General features: G+C 39.5%; 1 protein-coding gene across 5 annotated transcripts in view; it reads left to right on the forward strand.

The window, feature by feature from the left end:
* The window catches only part of rbfox3a (RNA binding fox-1 homolog 3a), a 526,601-nt gene that overhangs the window by 479,585 nt on the left and 26,082 nt on the right, over positions 1 to 20,934 (forward strand). For 4 of the 5 annotated variants that reach the window (XM_067430367.1, XM_067430369.1, XM_067430371.1 and 1 more), the window contains 6 exons: positions 5,728 to 5,781; positions 8,173 to 8,265; positions 9,833 to 9,893; positions 11,600 to 11,653; positions 19,200 to 19,332; positions 19,802 to 19,841. In XM_067430367.1, the coding sequence (XP_067286468.1) occupies positions 5,728 to 5,781; positions 8,173 to 8,265; positions 9,833 to 9,893; positions 11,600 to 11,653; positions 19,200 to 19,332; positions 19,802 to 19,841 (435 nt within the window). The remainder of the gene's footprint in view (positions 1 to 5,727; positions 5,782 to 8,172; positions 8,266 to 9,832; positions 9,894 to 11,599; positions 11,654 to 19,199; positions 19,333 to 19,801; positions 19,842 to 20,934) is intronic. The other variant, XM_067430370.1, reaches the window with a different exon arrangement.

Here is a 20,934-nt window from a genome sequence, read left to right on the forward strand (position 1 = left end):
CTGCAACTTGCTGTGAAGTCTCTCAGGGACCCATGGGTGCAATTATCCCATGCCATAGATAGACTAGTGGGAGAGGATAGGATGGACAAGCACTGTGCCCCTCTAAAGTCCCCAAAAATGTGAGTAAAGGCAAGTCTGGGAACGGTGAGAAGCGACAGAAGCACAAGAGAAGAAGATCACCATCTACTGACGGTTTAAAACTCTTTGAGCACTTGCTCTGGATTTACTGGCTAGCCCAGTCTTTGACTTCTGCAAACCACTGTCCGACTCCATTTCCCCATAAAGTTAATACTTTTATTTTCTTAAAAGAAAGAATCCTGAAGAGAAATGTCATGGTTTCCACAAAAACATTAACTGTTTTCAATATTGATTATAATAATAAATGTTTCTTGAGCACATATATTAGAACGATTTCTGAAGGATCATGTGACACTGAAGACTGGAGTAATGCTGAAAATTCAGCTTTGCATTTGCTCACAAAATCAGGTTTTTGTTCCCAGAGAAACATTAGAGTAAATTTCGAAAGGATGGCAAGTTTCTTAACGGAACACAAAAAGTTTTGCGATGGAACTTCTAAGATTTGTGAGCGGACACAAAGGTGAACCAAGTGAATCACTGATCTTTATAATGCCTGGATTGCTCATTGCATTCTAAACTGCCTTTAGGCGGTGAAGCCACCGAAAGTATTTGAGTGGCCAGTACTATTCCCTACCGACAGAGGCATCATTGATTTACAGCCAAAATATTGATCTAAAATCGCCGATTTGCAGAGTCTTAGTCTCACAGGAATAGTTTTAGGAAATATGTATATAGATTAATTTTACTTCAGATGTTATCTGTAATATTTATGGTCTTTTTGGAGAGTATAAGTCATTGAAATCATTAATGTGGGTGTGTCTACTGCACACTTCTGGTACAGATAACTGTCCTAACACAAAAATATATTTCTTTATGTATGTAATTGAGGAAATATAAAAAATTAACATATGTCTGTGTACATATATCTATTTCCTTTTTGAGCAACATATCTTAAAGAATAGAATTATAGTTTCCATATGAGTAAAGTGTTATGTTTGCTATATGCTGTTGAATTAATTATTAATTTAACCATTGTTTAAATCATTAACTGCTTCAAATGCAATGCAATACTACAAAACAACATGACATCAACTTTGACATACATGTAACAACATTTAATACATATGCTGAAGCGTCTCATCCACCTGCCCGCCCGCCCGCCAAGCCGATGTTTACTACTGTAATGAATATGAACATAACTTTTTAATAAGCAGGTGAAATTCCTGTCTTCAATAACCTTTTACATGCTTAGGACATTTGCCTTGTAATAATGTGCACGGAGACTCAGTAGGCAATGTTTTCTCAGTAAAATCATATCATTTCCTATTAATTCAATAGAACACGTGAGCTTACAGGGAATACCAATATTGTGGCGCGGTGGCTTCATTTTTTATTATGTCATGTGCAATCCAGTTCTCTGTATAGATCAGTGGAAGTTTCTCCGGGGAATGCAAAACTTTTTCGAGGGAAGGCAAAACTTTTGTCAGTGATCGCACAAGCTTTGAAATATTTTTTTTTCTCCCATCTCATATTTTTGTGCATCACCATGCCCCTTTATGTGCTCCGTACATAAGAGACCTGTATAAAAAAAACCTTACAAAAATTGTACTGACCCCAACACTTTTACAGTGCTTAAAGAGTATTTACCCTCCTTTCTCACAGTTCTCAGACTCAGTTCTCTCTTTATTATCTAGATTTTAAACTAAACCTCTTATTGAATTATCTCTGTCTTTCGATGCTACGTCTTAAATCTGGATTACTGTAGAAAATGTCACAGATCACACTAATTTTTGTCTCCTAGACAGCTTTCGAAAGCATTTCTGATTTCTTAATTTTAGCAAGATAGAAATTCAATTTAGTATAGCTGATAATGAAAACTGCAATTTTATGAGTCTTTTTCCTCATTCGAGTACACTTGCTTGGACCATAGTCAAACAAAGAGCAACGATTAAAAAGCTCCATTACCCAACCTTATTTGAGCCTCATTTTATAATTAGAAAAAGACATCCAAAGCAATTATACAGATGAGTATGTGGATTTAATGCTAGTGTATGAAATTGGTTTTAAAGCACCACCACACCATGATGATTCCACACTGAGGCTGCAAAATTGTGCTTACAAAGTCCAACTCCTCCTATAATACTCCATTGATTTGAGCAATCCTACAGATCAGTGCATGGAGCATACTGTATTTATATACTAGTAATAAAAATGTCCCCTATCACAGGGGAAAGTTAGTGTTAGATTAAAACAGGTACCTTGTTATTCTGGATTAATAGACCGTTATTCCCCTCTGTATTTCCCATAGAGGTTTGAATCTTCTAAAATATCGATCACCCAAGGGAATGCAGAGGTTTACCTAGAATCTCAAACATGAGTAGAAGCCCCATATGGTTTTCTAATGGGTTTATAATGATACCTGCTTGATTTGCAAACAAAACTGGCTTAATGTCACACTACTGACTCGCTTTTTTAACTACTCTCCCTCCGTTTGCACAGCGCCCGTGACTCGCTTCAAACTTCAGTCTCTCGTGAAGCATTTTCCCAACCTATTAAGTGTGTGGACCACCAGCAGTCGCACACTGCGATCTCCCATTGATCCTAATTTCATGTAGGCCTACACTCTTATTAAAGCTCTCTGCTGCACGGCAATGGTGATGATGGGGCCTATGGTGACTAGGTGTGATTAGTTCGGTTTTCCCAGGGATGGCTACCCTGGGAAATATTTCAGCAATACCATAAGCCCATTAGGGTGGGTTAAAACCATTAGCGTCCGCAGACTTTGTTTAGAGGGAATTGTCTGCGGTCGTGAGCAGGTTCACGCTGAGATGCAAATGCCGGCGTTTGAATCTGACTCTGGCGGAGGGGAAAAAAGCATCTTAATTTGAACAAATGGAGGGAATCGTGTCAAGTAGCAGCTGTTTGGGTTTGTCTGTGGAATTTGAATTGGGCTGGAAAAACAAGTACGGTAGATCAAGCAACAGCCGGCCAAAATGAACTGCGAGGCGTCACTTTTTTTTTTTTTTTCTGTGTGAGATCAGAGCAGTGCGCTCAGCCTCCTCCTCACCACAAACAGGCAACTATAGAGTCCGCCTCGGGTTCTCCCCACAGCTGGGCGGATGAAAGGCGGCTCTTCTTAACCTTATTAGTGACCTGGGCCCTCGATCAATCCCATTGAGCCGTAGGTGCCTGGAAGGCCCATTTCTCCCCTGTTGTGCTGAAATGAAGCCGATGCGGCCTGCTTGACAGGGTAATTAGTTTTAATGAAATAATACAGCCATTTTAGACAGCAATTAAAACCTGCTTTCATTCCGCCTATTAGGGGAACTTAAGGTTTTGCTTTCATTCCGCCACGTTCCGTAATGATCTCCAAAGCCGGCCACGCTAAATGGAACGCTTAAGCGTCGTTAACCCTCCGGGGAGAGCCGGGCCGGCCGTCACTCCTCTCCGGCGATCGCCAAAGTGGAAGATAGGAATGCAAACAGAACCTTTATCACACATGTCATTTCGTGCGATTGCTCTAAATTGCTGTCCTACGCTTTCATATAAACAGTCATGCTTCCCAGCACATTTATAGCAGCGCACCCCGGAGCTTCCTGTGTCTACTGCTTCCATCTAACCAATTATTTAAGCTTGTTCCAAATTACTTCTTTTAGAGGCTGTATCCTCCTTCGGCTAAAGCAGTGGTGACCTTGCGTTGGCATGTGCCGGCATGTTTATTTATTTATTGAAATAAACCTGCTTGATTCAAGGTCTCGTTGTGGAGCTCCCTAACCAGGATCCCGATTAGCATAAGGCGAGCGAGGTTAACGCTGAAGCGCTCTGCGTTACATGCAGCCAGGGTGGTGTTTATCACCCCCTAATCAGGTTGCAGCCTCTTTAGGGTTTATCTTTTGGCCACAGGTATGAGCGATGTTCGGTCAAAGGCCAAGAAAGTTTGGATTTCTTTCCTTGGCGGCCAGTTTTCAAATCCATATGCTGCATTCAGCGGCTGGAAAAAGCTTCCAGACAAAGCCATATCTCAGAGGGAGTGGTCAGCGCCTCATGGCTAATGCTAATTAGAGAATAAAAATGAGAGATTGGGCATTTCAGAGGGCCGTGAGAATGACAATCAGATAAAACCACAGAACGGAGCGCAAATAGCTGGAAAATAATAACCTAAGTGACAGGTAATTACGAGGATGGTATTCGTCAATGAGATAATAAACAAATATATGGTTTATCATCAGCGATGATGGCTGCTCTATATCCAATTATCCTTTTTTTAATTGAGTCAGGCGTTTGGTGTTAAGTCAAGCCAGAAATACCCTCTCCTGTGGCTTCGGCCAGCTTTTATCAGTCAAAAACACCACAGAAAATAACAAGCCATATCGTGTCATTAAGAGCACTGGTGCATACACAGCAGGGTGCAGCTGTGATCTTTTGAAGTTTGCTCCCATCAGCAGTATGTCCTGCTCGTTCCCAGAGTCCCGACCCAGCCAAGAGCTTCATGTTGCACAATTGGTGAGGCAGCTACAAATAAAAGCCTTCAATTACATTTACATCATGTACTTTTTTTTCAAGACGCTTTTTTTTTTAAACTTTTTTTTTTTCGATAATTCATTAGAGTGATAGAGGAGCAGATAGTTGTGTTTTGTAGTTTTTGTGTGTCATGTAAAGTTAATATTTTCTGAATTAATCAATTGAGTGCATGTTTAATAAGTGATTCACTCATAAAAAAAAAATCAATCAGTGTTTTGAACAAATCAAATTAGTAAATGAATCATTGACTCATAAACACAGTCACTTCTTTCATTCCTGAACGATTTAGTGTTTTTTGAACAAATCAATGTGAATGATTTACTGACTCACTCATAAAGACATGTTGAAGAAACAAATAGTGATAGTGGTGGTTCAGAATTCAGTGATAGTCACTTGATAATGACAAGATGACAAATGCGGTACATCCAGATTACACTTATATGACACACATTAGTACTATGCGAGAAATTGCTTATTCAAAAAAATACCTACTTACAAATTGTGAGTTTCGGATGCAGACAAGCAATTCTTTTTTTATAAACGTATCAGTGTTTTGAACTAATGACTGATTATTATTTAACTCACTCATGAAGACTGCATACTTATATAACAATTTAGCCTGTAGAAAGAGTCACTGAAAAAATCCCCACTACAAATATACTGTTTTTTTATTAGAATAATGTCTACTGTTTCACAGAAATGCACAGTATATACTGTGCAGTGTTTATTTACTGAATTAGCTTTCCAACCCAAACTATTTCAGTCAGTTAACATGGCAAAAGAAACGTTATACTTCAATATTGAGAATCAATGCAATTAGTTGTTTCCTATCGTGTAACGTAGTAATGCATTGTTTTTAAAGTAACCCATTACTGATCAGTTGTCAGTATAATTTCTGTGTCAAGATATGCGTGAAGGTTCGTCTTGCGTGTTCATATAGCTCCAGTGAAAACGGTGGGTTTACTATTTTAGCTCCCTGTGCAATCAAGTGCTCAAGTTTCCTGACAAACTGCACAAGAGATGAGTTCTAATTACTCCTTCTCTCTCCCTCTCTGTCTTTCTTTCTTTCTTTCTCCCCCATCTCTCCTCTTAATTTTTTTTTCCACCCATCTCCTTTTCTCTCCGCAGCAATTTGGGAAAATTTTGGATGTGGAAATTATTTTTAACGAGCGGGGCTCTAAGGTAAGTCAGCTGGAAGAGCAGTTCTTTGTCACTTCATACTTCTTCCTCCCTACAGGTCTCCTCTTCCCTTCATGAGCCGAATAATTACAGCTCTTACACAGCAGCCGCAAAGTGACTCAAACGTCACACTCTCACACTCGCTCACACTGAGCCGAGACACGTTTTAGAAAGGCAGATACGCGGAGAGACAACTGAGTGGTTTCAGCTGAGTACAAGTTAACTCGCCCAGTTATAATTCAATGAAGTGAGTGTCTGACCAACACGCAGTGATTCTGCTCTGAGAGCTGTCCTGCTGTAATAAGATTCAGCTGTTTAAGTCTCCAGTCTTGCGCTGGAAATGGGTTATATATAGCCATTCTTCCATATAGCACTGCTGGTCTCAAAGGAGGGTGACATTTTGCTGAGGAGAACTTCTCTCACCTCTTCCTAGTTGATTCACAGGGGTGAATATGCTGGAACAAACCGTCACAGTGTGCTCAACCTAAGCAAAGCACATTATAAGATCAGCCGATCGTTCAGAAGTAGCCTGTTTTCTACTGGTCTTTTCAATTCTTCAGTAGCTCTGTTCCAATACCTAGAGATCTGCCTGTGTATTCGTGATTTGCAGTAGATTCTAATCGACTTTGGCATTGGCATGTTGCTACGCTAACTAACTATGCTAATGCTTTCAAGTTTAAAATTACTTGGAATATGCAAATATTAGGGAAATTAATCAAGGTTTAATTAGTCAACTTTTAGTTTAGTTGTATATACAGTCAAACCTTCAAAATGTTCTCACATTATCACAGTTTATTTGTTATAGTTTAGAAAATGGTAATTAAATATGACAAAAACTCATAAGAGTTAAATGGTGTCAGAACAAATTCATTTTAATAATGTCAGATAACTTTTATAGAAAGGTATGTAATGGATTACAATCAACCAATAAGCTGTCAGATAATACCAATACCAATTTAGGTCCAATTAACCAATTACCAAGCAATGCTTAATTGTTTTCAGTCTGTGGTGTTCATCAATTTTACTGGTAGTCCATTGTATGAAGAATATATTTTTGGGTATAATATGTCACAGTTTACTGAATTTGAATAATTTGAAAACAAATTTTGCTATCCTCACTTACATAAATGAATTGTATTGTCCTGCACCCAATAGTAAAAAAAGATATCTGGTGTGTAAATCATTTTTTGTTTCACTGTACATGTGTTTTGATTATAAATATACATTTAATATAATAAAAGCATTTATCAAATTTTGTTAAAAATCATATTTATTTATTTATTTTATTTAAATATTAGTTCTAAGTACAGGTATGTAAAAATACTGTATCAACACTGCTATTACGTAATATATGTTATATTATATTACATGGACAGATTTATATATTATTTATATACTGTATATTTACATGCAAAACAAGATATATTAGCACACTCAATATTTGGAAAGGCCTCTCTCCCTATGATCCCTGAAAATACTGCCTCTGTAGGCAGCTCACTAGGTTTTGGAACAGCACGTACGGTATGTTTGTGTTATTCAAAAGATAGTGGCTCAGCTTTCTAGCCATGTAAGCTAATTAAATCCGTGATAAAAGGCAAAAACTACAAGCGCTATGTTGAACACAGTAGCGCAAAATGTCAAAAGGATTAATTTTGCACCCCATTCCTTTTTGATTTTTCTGTTTCCTCGCAGACCAAGGACTCCTGGGCTGGTCTTTATTTATGCCAGACACAAGGAATGAAGTGTCCATGTATGCATATCATACTCACAGGCCTCCCAAAGCAATTACCAGGCCGTACTTGCATAGTGTGTATGAACTAAAAGACCAGGGCTTGTTCCACGCTCTTGTTTGCTGTGCATACCTAATAGCTGTTCCGGATATGGCGTTTGGGAAGCAGTTGGCCATAACTCACCGCTGACAGCAGAGGTGGGGGTGCGGGGACAGAGCAGGCTCTTCTCAGCTAGAGCGCAGGATTGTGTGCATTACACTTCTGAGCTTCTATATGGCCTTGGAAATATGTCGTACATTAGTTTATATCATTTAAAGACAAGGACAATATCTTTGTTTATAAAGAATGACCAAGTTTGATACTTACTGATATGCTTGGCAAGACAGATGAAAGTATAATGTGCACATGCGTGCATGCCAAATGTTTCAGTATTAAGAAATGCGTCACTGTTGAATATAATCTTTTGTCTCACGATGTCTCTTTTCTAGAAGCTCTCAAGTCCTAATCTCACTTGTTACTAATGGATAGAATTTGCAACCCTGCTGACTGTGACCTTTCTCTCTTTCTTCCTCTTTTCTTCTTTTCTCGCTCACTTTATTTGTTGCCAATTCAAATATCTCCCCTTCATCCTTTTTGGCAATCCTTTATGATCACACCATCTCAGGGTTTTGGTTTTGTAACTTTTGAAACGAGCATAGACGCAGACCGTGCACGGGAGAAATTAAATGGTACAATCGTAGAGGGACGCAAAATTGAGGTGCTTTCCTAATCTACCTATCAATACTCCATAATCCCCATCCCATGAGAGCATAAGCACTGTCGATGTGATGAAACATGCATGCCGCGTCTCATTTCATGGCATTGCATCCCTACCGCTCACTTGCTGTCTGCATGATTCGAGTCTTTTTGGTTTTATGCATAAATATCACTTGTGACGTGATAATTGTTGTGTATGTGTTTTTGATGTGCATGCCACCAGATTTGATCCTTTCTACTTTGATGTGTATGTGCAACTGTATTTAAAGAAGCTTTTGAACTTTTTATTATCACTTACAGTGTGTGTTAACCGGTAATGTGATGCGCCATCTCTGAAAATATACATTTTATTTTCATCTCAAGATATCAAAGGCCTGTCAGTGTAACTTTAAATCCCACTTGTTTATCCCAAACATCCAAGGTTTTATTTCTCAGTATGTCTTACTTGAGGACACAGATTTCTCTCTCTACCCCCCCCCCCCCCCTTCTCCACAGGGCTATTAAAATATTCTATAGGACAATTAAGATAATTCATGTAATGCACAAACAATACCTAGACCTATATATCACAGGAGAGTCGAGGCCAGTTGTTTCCTCAAGCTAAATGACCTCCATGGGCCCTGTGGAACGAAAAGCTATTAACGCTAATTAACATGAGGGTGAAATACTAACATGGCTTCTGTTGCCAGCGGCCATGTTTATATTCCTTTGGCGCCTCCAAACAAGCTGCTTGGCCTCTCTGTGTGTTACTAAAGTCCCTTTAAGGCAAGTTGGTTCATTCGGCGGCCATCTTGGTAATGTCCCTGAACAGTTATTTTCTTTGTAGGCAACAGGCATGCAAGTACATCTCCTATTTACTTGAATGGGGGAAAGGCTGAAAGCTCAATATTATACATCAATATTATAATAAAATCTGACAACATTGGTTTCATGTTGGTTTAATCTTGGATCTTGTATATGTATCTTGGGCTGGTTCAATTAAAGTACATGTGCGTTCTAGGATAAACAAACCAGCCACTGTATTAAGCTTTACTATTAATTTTCTGGTGTTATGCATAACCAGAAGGCCATTGTACATTGTGGCTCCTCCTTCCTAAGGTTAAATTTAGTGCTCATGAAGTCAGCGCCTCAGGGTTGTAGTGTCTGGGAATATGTAGAACTGTCTAGACGACGTGGCAGATGAAATTTCAGAGAAAGCCTCAAGGAAGCTCCCACAGCTTGGCTAGTGGGGAATTCCAATATACTCTGGGTTTCATTAAAGCCCATTTCCAGAGTAGCTCTGTTTCATTACATGTTGAACCAGATGTCATCATCCAGTTCTTCTACAAACAGCCTGGATTAGATCCTACAACCAGCAGGAGAACAGAAGATCAGAGCTTGATGGATTACTTTCATTTTTAGCATTTCTCAATTTTTCAGCTGATTAGCATGTGAATGTTGCTTTTTTTTACTTTTGCGGAGAAGCATGAACCAGATTTTTGTCACACTCGTGCCTGTGGCACATACACATGTCTTCTTTTGTGTTCTGATTTGGGTTTTGCTTCTCATATCTCCTTCCTTTATCACAGGTAAATAATGCAACAGCAAGAGTAATGACGAACAAAAAAGTGGCCAACCCCTATACAAACGGTAAGAGCTTTTTGTGTTTGTTTGTTGTAGGTTTTTTACACTTTAAATGACATTAAACACATTCAGTGGACCCAAATGTAATTCTACACTTAAAGTGTTAAGATAACAGTACATCAAAACAAGCAGCTTATGGAAAATAAAGAAACTGCACAGAAATGTTTGTAACATGTTGCAATTTAGTTTAACCAGCTACACTCTTAAAAATAAAGGTTCTTAAATGGTTCTTCGGAGGGTGTATGGTTCCATGAAGAACCTTTAATATCCAAAGAACCTTTCCATTGTACAAACGGTTCTTTGTAGTGCAAAAAGATTCTTTAGACTATAAAATGGTTAGAGAAAAAGAACCTTTCACAAAACGGTTCTTTGGGGAACCAAAAATGGTTCTTCTATTTTGTCACTGTGAAAAGCCATTTTTGGTTCTTCCTGGCACCTTTATTTTTTAAGGGTGTAGTTTATAAAGTCAGTAACTCCTACAGTTCATCACAAATTTAACTATGAACTTTCATTTGCATGACCATAAAGTCTCCAAATACTTTATCTTAATTTTGAAGACTATATTCTATGTAAATACATATATACCCAAATATTTTTTTATAAAGTCATATAAAATTATATATATTTTATAATTATTTAAGACCGAATCATTTATTTTAAAATGTTTTTTATATATTGTAAAAATAAAAAAATAAAAAAAATAGTGAAATGTTCTGATTGATGTGTGTGGGTTCTTTAAAATTCAACTATGATCAATTATATGTTTCATTTTTCACAACCATGTCTCCAAATACTTTTGGACAGTATATCTACTTTTATAAATAATTTAAAACCCAATACTTTATTTATTATTTTTTATAAATTATCATATCAAATAATAATTCGTTATTTTTTACAATTAGCCATTTAAAAAAATATTTTTATAAATATTTATATACATATTTAAAAATATATATTTAAAAAAAAAGTTTTGGTTCTTTAAAAGAAATTACACTTGGTTTGATACTTTATGAAATTCAGTTTAAAGTTCATCATGTATAATATGAACGATGCAATGTCTACTTTGTGTCCCATTAAAAAGAGGTTATATGTAAAGTGTGATCTCCACCCCTGCAGCTCTCCGTATGCTGTTTAGGTGCTCAGGGGGGGAGAGCTTAGCTGAAAGGTGGCTCATTCAGAACAGGGGTCTTGGTGGGGTCCTGAGCTCTTCCGCTGATGCTCATTTCCTCAGACTGCGATAGAGAGAGAAACGGAGAGGGGGGATGAAATAATCAAATATATCAGCAGCAGTGTAGACCCCCCAGCTCCACTTCAGTCACAGCCAATGGGGAGTGAGAGGAGGCTATTTTACAGCCCCCATCTATCACTGACAGCACACCGGACAGCGCTCACTACTCTCTTGCTCTCTGTCTCTCATTCTCTCTCTCTCTCCCTTTCGCATCCTATATCGCTCGCACTCTTCCGAATGCCCTGATATTTCCACCCCCTAACTCCTTCAACTTAATGTCACCTTAAATATTTTCCTGTCATATCACATCCCTGCCTCTCCCCCCTTCCTTTTGTTCTTACCTCCGAGTCTTATCCTGTTTTTCCCCTTTCTTTCTTTCTTTCTTTTGAGTTAATAGGCGAAAGATCGAGAAACAAACACTCCACAGGTCACAGCGACAAGCATTCGGAGCTAATTCTCTCTTCCCCTGTGTATTCCTCTACAGGCTGGAAGCTGAATCCAGTGGTGGGAGCTGTCTATGGTCCTGAATTTTATGCAGGTAAACTGCATTTGAGTGTTGTGGTCACAGGGTCCCGCTCGGATACTTACTTTGATTTACTGTTCTTCAGATGTTCTTTGATTTCTAGATCAAATTTAGAGGCAAGCGCTTTAGAGAGACACTTAAAAGCCGTCCAGTTCTCCCATCATCCATAGTGCACAATGCATTTGACAAAGCAATAATCAGCCCGGCCATAATTTCCCACTGAGATGAAACAGTGGTACCGGCTGTTTTCTGAAGCGAAGATTAGGAAACGTCTTTGTTTGACTGACTTGTTGTCTTTCTTTGTGCTGTTGTTCCCCCTCTCGATCTTTGATTTCTTTATTGCCGTTGGTTCTTTGAGCCCTTTGCATCCTAATGAGGGGGAAATGGTATTACAGTATTTCATTTGGAAGAAGTGCTGAGCACATAGCAGCTCTTTAACGGCCTGCCTTTTTGCTCATTAGACTAAAATCTGTTCATTTCAGGACAGCTTTACAGCAAAACTCTAAATAACCATCGGTGACAGAAAGCAGTCATTTATCATTTTTATCTGACTTTTTTCCTCTCCCTCTCGCCCTCCCTCCCTCGGTTCTGGCACGCATAAACGCACAACTGAACGCAGCCGTTACACGATTCCTCTCAATTGAATACGCACGATATGCATATGTAGCGCGCATAAAAATGCAAATATGCTAAGCAATCCGATGCATGTCAAATGTTTATGCATGCTTTGACCTCAAGTATGCTCTGAAACATGCATGTGATTCCGTCTCTAATCGCAACATGCACACCTTCACACCTCCCATCCGTACATACGCCCAAAACATCCCATCAAATCAGATTTATCGTGGTCCGGCACTTCAGCAGCTTAGCTCGGGGAGCCAGTGTTGCTTGATTTATTGGATGCTAATTTTTCAAGTCGTCTTAACATGCCTCTAAAGTTCGCCAAGTCTAAACGACACCATATGCCTCCGCTGTTCCCCAGAGGGTGACCGGTGGAGAGGCTACAAATTGGAAATAAGATTTTGCTTACTAAATAAGGAACATTCTGGAATGGCCGGAATGGACCTCCACGTGTTGCCCCTTGTTTCCCTCCCACCGTAAAAAAAAAAAGAGGGAAGCTTTCACACGAAATAATTATGACTGCATTTAATGTACTTTGTTGGGGGAGGGGGCGGTGCTGAAATCGGATGTAAAGGTGATTAATCACTGTTTATCAGTCCGAGTTTCTGTGCGGGAGATCAGCGGAATTGGGCACCATAAATCGTGCGCTGCTGACAGCGCACTCCGTCTCCATTCGTCCGGGTGCTACAGGTTTATTGTCCTCAAATCCCATTCAGGAGAATGACTGATGAGGGCCGCCGACTGCCTGCTTTTAACCTCTTCCAGGGAAGTCGGGCTTCTCTCTTCCCCGTAAGACTCCCTCCCTGGCTCTCATTTCTCCACTCCTCTAGCTATTCACAGCCTCCTCTCGACATATATCGCTAATTCTATTTCTCTCTTCATCTAAGCCTGGGGTGTTTTCCATCTGCCCTTTTCTTACTCACTCACTCTATCTTTAAATCTCAATATCTCCCGTCTTCCCCCTCTCTCTCTCTCTCTCTCTCTCTCTCTCTCTCTCTCTCCCTCAGGCTCTTAACTAGCACTCGGTAGCCAAAGCTAAATTAGAGATGCAGACGCGAGGCTGAGGCGCTAACCGTGCACGGGAAACTTAATTGTGTAATCCAGGGGTCGTTTTTCCCACCTCGCTCAAACCGTGCAGGTAGCGCGGGCATGATGGACATGGGAAACATAATGTTGATTGATTGACAGCTCTCTTAGCCAATGGATTTGGTCCCTGGCAGCATGTTGAGACAAACACGGCCAATAAGATTAAAATGCAAAGGAGAAGGCAAGAAGTTTTCATGTTTTAAAAATAGATGAAAAAATATTTTTAGTGATGTTGGGAAGGGACGTTTGACTCCAGGCCATGTGTGTCTGATGAAGAATAATCACTGGCTCAGAACGTACGTGAATGACAGTTATATGCGTCATTGCATTCCAAAATGTGTCAAACTGCAAATCAAAATGCAACATCAGAATGCACTGAATGCTCTCAGTGTTGCCACAAGGGGGAGCTCTAGCAGGAATTAGTGCTGTCTTCTGTGTGTTTGTTTTTTCTTCTACTGTCATAGCAGAGTTTAAAGAATCTTCTTGAGCAGTTAATTTAAATTTAGTTAAACTGAAAGTACTTTAAGACTATCTGAATGACAACACATCAAGTTTAATAGTGTTTAATAGAGTACCTGAAATGAGGTCTGTGGTTGACTTAAGCTCAAGATATTTTCACGATTTGTTCTAACAACATAAAATAAACCACAAGCTTTTATGTTTCTTAAAAGGTGCCCTAGAATGAAAAATTTAATAAACCTTGCCATAGTGAAATAATAAGAGTTCAGTACATGGACATCACATACTGTGAGTCTCAAACACCATTCCCTCCTATTTCTTATGTAAATCTCGTGAATCAAAAACTCAACAGAAAAATAAGTGCTTCTCAACATAAACCCAACCATGACGTAAGCGTTGGGGATCATTTATATGCACGCCCCCAACATTTGCATCTGTCCAAACAAGCTGAATCTACTGATGGTTAACAAGAAGATAGCAAAAACGGCTCTCATGACACATGGTTGAGGTTTATTATAATCGGATACCACAACAAATCGTTCGTTTGTTCGGCCCATTTCAAGCAAGCTTCACACTCAGCGTCTTCACTGAAGAAAGGGGCAACTATATTCCTGCAAGCAGTAAGTAATTTATCCACTTATTGACTAGCTGTTTAAACTATTTCTGATTAAATTGAAAGTTTCTTAGAGAGACCGCATTGTCTAGAATAGATGACGCAAGATGCTAGTACAGTAACAATAGGATACTCCAAGTACCATACAAAACTAAATAGTGTGTCTAATGACAAAGGTTAATATTATTTTGTATTACAAAATACAACCGTAGATAGCCTACTTTGCTTACAGATCATTCACGCGATCCTTCTAGCAAACGTCACCTTTTCCACCATATAAGTTAAAACGATAGTCAATGGAGATTGATAAAATGCAGCAATTTTATCAATAGTCAGCAATATAATGCAGCAATGGAGATTGATCCGTGCGCGAGAGAGAGCTCGTGTGCATATGGTTGCCAGATTGGACATGTTTAGGTAAAATACTGGATAGTATACAAGTTCTTTTCACAGAAAAGCTCTGTTTGGGGGATTTAATTACTGAAATCTGGCAACCGCATGAACGCGAGCTCTCTCTCTCTCGCGTGGATGCTCTGAAAACACCAAATAAACAAGTAAGCTGCATTTTATCAATCTCCGTTTGAGATGTTTTGCTTAGTTTCATTTAGCCGGTCTGTGTTGTGTCAGGACGGTCAGGACTCACGAGCCGCTTCACTGAACTGCTGTGAGCTGCTGAAATAAGCCAATCAGCGCAGAGCTCAACATTAATATTCATGACCCTTCCAAATAAGGCAAAAACAGAGCATTACATCCTAGGGACAATTTATAGGGTTGTAAATGGACCTGTAAAACTGTATCTGGACAATTTTTGCCCTTAAATAAACCACATGCCCTCTATGTAGATATCAGAGAACAATTTAACATATTGTTTCAAATCATTCTAGAGCACCTTTAAAAAAGGCGTGGGACTACAGAGGTTGTTTGGGACATTAAACGTCATCCACACACTAGTCTACTTTTGCGGCCTTGTTGTGTTGCTCGCGCTCTTGCAAACTATTCTAAATCAAAGTTTCTTATAGATGTTAAATAAAGATCAAAAGAGTAGTCGGAAGCATAGTGGTGACAACAGTAAAGTCATGCTAACTATATTTGTGTTTTAAAATTCATAAAAGCTGCCTTCATTTGTGATTAATGACCATTTATGAACATTTATATTAATGAACAAAATGTATAAGAATAATACACTCCTATTGATCACAGTGCTTATTTTTTCCTATATTTAGATTCTTTTCGAGGGAACATTTAAAGGTAACTTTAGCGCCCCTAGGTTTATTGCCACAACAGAAACACTACAAGTATTAAGTATTTTCTAGCGTTAACATCTGTTGCATACTTGTTTAGGGCCTTAATGAGAACACTTAATAGTGCAACCCTTGTGTGTGCACTCCTTTAAAAGAGGTGCATTGTGGGCATTTTATTCTTTTTCAATTACAAAGCCTCTCAAATAGATCTATAATTGAAATTAAGTAGCCTAATTACAATATTGGAAGTATCATCGGGATGGAAAGAAAAACTCCCTTTAATCTAGCATTGGTGTAATTTTCCTCATGATATGGGTTTATCGGTGGTTTGATTATCTAAAGACTTTTCACAATAGCACGCGGTGTGAGAGAGGCCCTCATCCGGCGGTTTCCAGTCGCACCGTATTAAAGGAGCCAGTCTTGCAGTAAATGAAAGGGTCCTGAGGGGGTTGAGGATGTAATTGCCCCCACACCTTCATCCAAACAGCCCATTGGGACTCTTTCCAGCGCTAGAGATGCCCCTGTGTAAACCCAGATAAATGCAGCAGTGTGCCAGCATCCTTATCGGTTTTAACTGTAGATGTGCAGATGTGAAGGGTTTTTGACCTTCTCTCATGTTAAAATAACAGGTTAGCACAAGGGCTACAAGGATTTATGCCCGCATACACTTTTGCCTTTGTGTGTTTCGTAGGCTTTATGGAGTGTCATAACTGGCTGGAATGATTTATGGCTTATTATTGAATCGGTGCCGCATGCAGACCCATAGCTCATTATGAGATTACATTTATGTACGTCATGGCACACATAATGTACACACACACAAAATCAGAGAAAATATAAGAGCATTGTCCATGAATGAAATTCTGGATAAATTGACCATGGCTTGGCATACATCAGAGACGACCACTGTTTGGCATATTAACACCGACTCTATAGCTTAAAAGGGACAAATTAAAATGTCAGCGGCTCCATGCTATATCAAAACGAAAGAGCAAACGCCTTACCTTCAGCCATCTGTCTTTCTTTTACGTCTGATGAAGGGCCGCGCCGTACCTCTCCACTGCTGATTGGTGTGTCGCATACAAGAGATTTTATTGTGTGTTTGTTTGTCTGAGAGGAGATACAGGAGTCAAAGGAAAATTATACCGGTGCTCGCAAACCCCAGGGCCAGAAGTTTGCTGAATGTGAATAGAAGAAGTCTTTACACCAAGGCAGTGTGCTAAATATATAGACATACATATATGTGCTCAAAATAAACCCAGCTGACCTCATTAAAGGCAGTAACTTTGACACATATTGGCTATTAACTGAGTGCTGCTTGGGCGATGCATGTACAGTAATGATCAGGAGGAGGTGCAGCTTCTGTTTGGGGATATGAAATAACTGAAGAGGGCTGTCCTGCTCCTCTGAGACGCAGGAGAGACAGCGATAGTGTCATCTGTGCATAAATGAGAGAGAGTTTTGTGGGCCGCACTGCTGGGCTGTGTTTTGCTTGCACAGTACTATGGGTAATTATGGCTGTCATTGACTCATCAGGGCCATAGTCAGTGAAGGTTAAAGAGAGACTTTTACTTTTTATACAGTTTTAATCGTTTTTCTTATGGTCTTCCTTTAATTATCACGTGTTTTTTATTAGTTTGTTTGTCTCCTCCTTTCCTTTTCATATCATTTCGGTGAATCTGACACTCTCAAATCTGTCACGATTCACGAACATGTCTGGCTCGTATTCCTCAAAAAATAATGTTTCATGTTTTGCTTAAGGAAAATAAAGCGTATATCATTAATATCAAGAATTTGCCATATATACATATATAGTTTAATCATTAATGACAAAGCAAAATAGCGAGATTGAGAAGCTTTTCCATTTTAATGTGCAATATCAATCTAATGGACTGCAGGCAGTATGTGAGCGTCTGTGGCCGAGACTGTGTGAAATGTGACCTGGACATGTTTTCACCCATTTATTGTTACACATGCTGTTTCAGGTTTCATTCTGTCTGTTTCACTTTTACACGCATGTATCTTTCCTTAACGTGTATAAAGCCTCGGTCTCTCTCTCAGCTGCCACCTCGCCCAGTCTTGACCCTGAGCTGTCCCTGTTCTCCTCCAGGCTGGGTCTGGCCCCAGCAGTGGCGTGAGGCTGGGGAAGTGTGCGGGGGGAGAGAGATGAGGGATGGCGCCAGCCTGTGATTGCATCTCTAAACAATCCTCTCCATCTGCTCTCTCAACCCTGCGTGCCAGAACCTTGTGTCTCACCTACAACAACCTACCATCTCCCCTGCCTCGCACACACCCCTCCAGAGTGGGAGAGCAGCCAGACACACTCACACACACACACACACCCCACAAGCAAGCTTTCAGAGTTACCCACAATAAAGAGGCTTCCCCAGACAGGGATGCCTTACCGTTTAACTCTGAGATTAATTGTTAATATTCAGCTGGGAAAATCTGGAAAGTTTTGTTTAGTGCATTGCTTCTCATTTTGGTGTGGCACATCACACTAAATGTACACTACAGAGGATTTCTCATGTCATTTTTTCTTGAGAAATCAATTATCAATGTGCCAATTTTAGAGTTTTTTGTAGTTGTTTTTTGCATGCTTATGTTGTTGTTGTTTTTTACATTTAGATTACCTTTGCCTTCAACTGATGCTCACAAAGGTTAATCTTCAAAAACACAAATATTAATATTTAATACGACTGTTAAATGTAAACTTTAGCAAGTCTCTAAATGTTGTGATGCCTATTTAATATTTATTTTAATTTAATATATTTGTTTTATTATTTTAATCTTATTTTTTAACACTTTAATATGGAGAACACATTCACTATTAACTACGACTTTTGCTTCAATAAACACATAATTTACATATTAGTAATGTCGTTTTTGTAGCATTAAGGTATTAAGTTGGATTAAGGGATCAAAGTCATACAGAATAAGACATTAGTATTTAGTTTAGTTTAGTCATTTTAGAATTTACAAGTACCAATAAACAGCCAATGTGCTAGTAATATGCATGATAATAAGCAACTAGTTAATAGCAAGAATTGAACCCTAAAATAAATTGTTACCTATTATTTTAATATTGATAATTTACCAATTATCTGCATGAAAATAATTATTAGCGGACCATATCAGCCAGAATTTTAATATCAGTGCATCAGTTCCTCCACAAGTAACTTCTTGTTGATTTTGACAGAGAGCCCAGAGTTCTATAGTGTACCTTTAATAAATATCACTTTTGAGTTTGAAGGACATTTTTGTTTTACGTTTGTATGCATTTTCATCAGTATCGTGTTGCCACAAATCTGGGTCCTGAAGCAAAACCATTTGAGAATCACTGACTGTAACACGCTGCCATGTTTGATGTGTTGTGCCAACATGACGCACCGGTTGACATCCGTCTGAGTTGTTTTAAAGCATCCATTTTAGGATGACAGTGCGTTGTCACACTACCGACTGAAAGCCGATTGGTGGTGACAGGTGCGCCTCTTAAAAGCAAAAGCTTATGTCACCACCTTTCTTCTCTCCTTTTTTCCAGTGACAGGCTTCCCCTATCCGACCACAGGGGCGACGGTGGCTTACAGGGGTGCTCACTTGAGAGGCAGAGGTCGTGCCGTCTACAACACGTTCCGTGCCGCACCTCCACCCCCTCCCATTCCCGCTTACGGAGCGTGAGTAACCCTTCACCCAGAACATACACACACACTTTCTGCAAATAGCTCACCTTGCTTTTGTCCAAGCCTGAGGCCATTATTAGGTAAACTTCAGCAGTTAAAAGCACTGTCATCAAAGGGCCATTTTCACATTATATGTGTTACAGCCTTAACCTGCAACATGACCGCTTGATGGCTATAAAGTGCGTTACACTCTAATGGCAAGCCCTACCAGTTTTCCCCAGTGACGAGACAGAGCAAAGCCCATTATAAAGCAACATTGTTTTCCTCTAAGCACAGAAAATGGCCGTCTTTCCTAATCTGCTCTATTTTTTTTTCTCTTCCTCACAGTCTGGAGTGCATTGTTTTGTCTGCTGAATGAATGCATCACTGCATAATTTATTTCCTTCTCTATACAGTGTGAGGAAACTCTGGACGTTCAGCGCTGATGTATTGTGTTTTGTTATTTCTTGTTGTGTTTTTGCAGTGTGGTTTACCAAGATGGCTTCTACGGTGCTGAGATCTATGTGAGTATACTTTGTTTTGCCCATTCTACTGCTTTTTCCACTGTTTCTGTAAATTAAGGGAAGGTTGTATGCAATGTTGAGGAAGGGCGCTCACGTTCGCGGAGTCTAACCTGAGCAGCTGGTGCTGAATCTTTCATAAGGGCAAGGGTCAACTCAGGTCACCATGTGCAAATCCTCTAGGATTGTGGCGTACTAAAACCTTTTTTGGGTTCCCCTGTGCATACCACTACATGGCACAGTGAAAGCACACACGGCTCAACCGATTCCAGCATGGCTTCCTTTGAAGACTGTAGTTGATCTCTATGGATTGTATGATGATGCTAACATGTACAGTGTGGATTGAACCAAAAACGAACTCCCCTACGCACTTAACGTCTCATTCTTCCACATTTTATCTCCACTGTTGTCTGGTTTCGCTCTAAGTGGGAGGAAAATCACTCCGGATCAAGTTGACGAAGTCGACGTTACAGTGTTTTTGTTTTAATTTATGGCACACGTTTGATCCGCCTTTCCCTCAGCTTCCATTAAAATACAGCCCAAAGGCCTCACGCTACAGGCCGAGATTGTGCCCAGGCCCTATTGTTTTTGACAGGCCGTCAGAACGTATTAGTCAGTCAGGTGATCAGAGAGCGTGCCTCCCTTTTCCAGGATTATTTCACTGCATGAAAAATGGAAATTAATTCAACATTTAGATCTGAAACAGGACAAATGAACATGGACGTAATTGTGATGCCTTTACCTGGCATGCACAACAGTATGCTTGCCGCCAAGTTTGCAAACTCGTAGCCAGGACTGTGACCCCAGATAGATCACAGTCGAAAAGATTTAGATGAATACATGTAACATGGTTGACAGTCAGAAAGTCAGAATCAGTTGCTACAGATCAACTTTTTTGAGTATATCAGATATAAGAATAATTGACTAAACAAATTACAATTCTGTAAGTTCTCACTTTCATGTCCTTCCAAACCTATATACTCACTTTTTTTCAATTCTTCACACACAATCAGGGCTTGACGTGAACTTGTTTGCTCACCAGCCACTGTGGCTAGTGTTTTTTTAAAGTCACTACCCACTTAGCATTTTCACTGGC

The sequence above is a fragment of the Pseudorasbora parva genome, chromosome 21 (genome assembly GCF_024679245.1).
Source record: "Pseudorasbora parva isolate DD20220531a chromosome 21, ASM2467924v1, whole genome shotgun sequence".
NCBI lineage: Eukaryota > Metazoa > Chordata > Actinopteri > Cypriniformes > Gobionidae > Pseudorasbora > Pseudorasbora parva.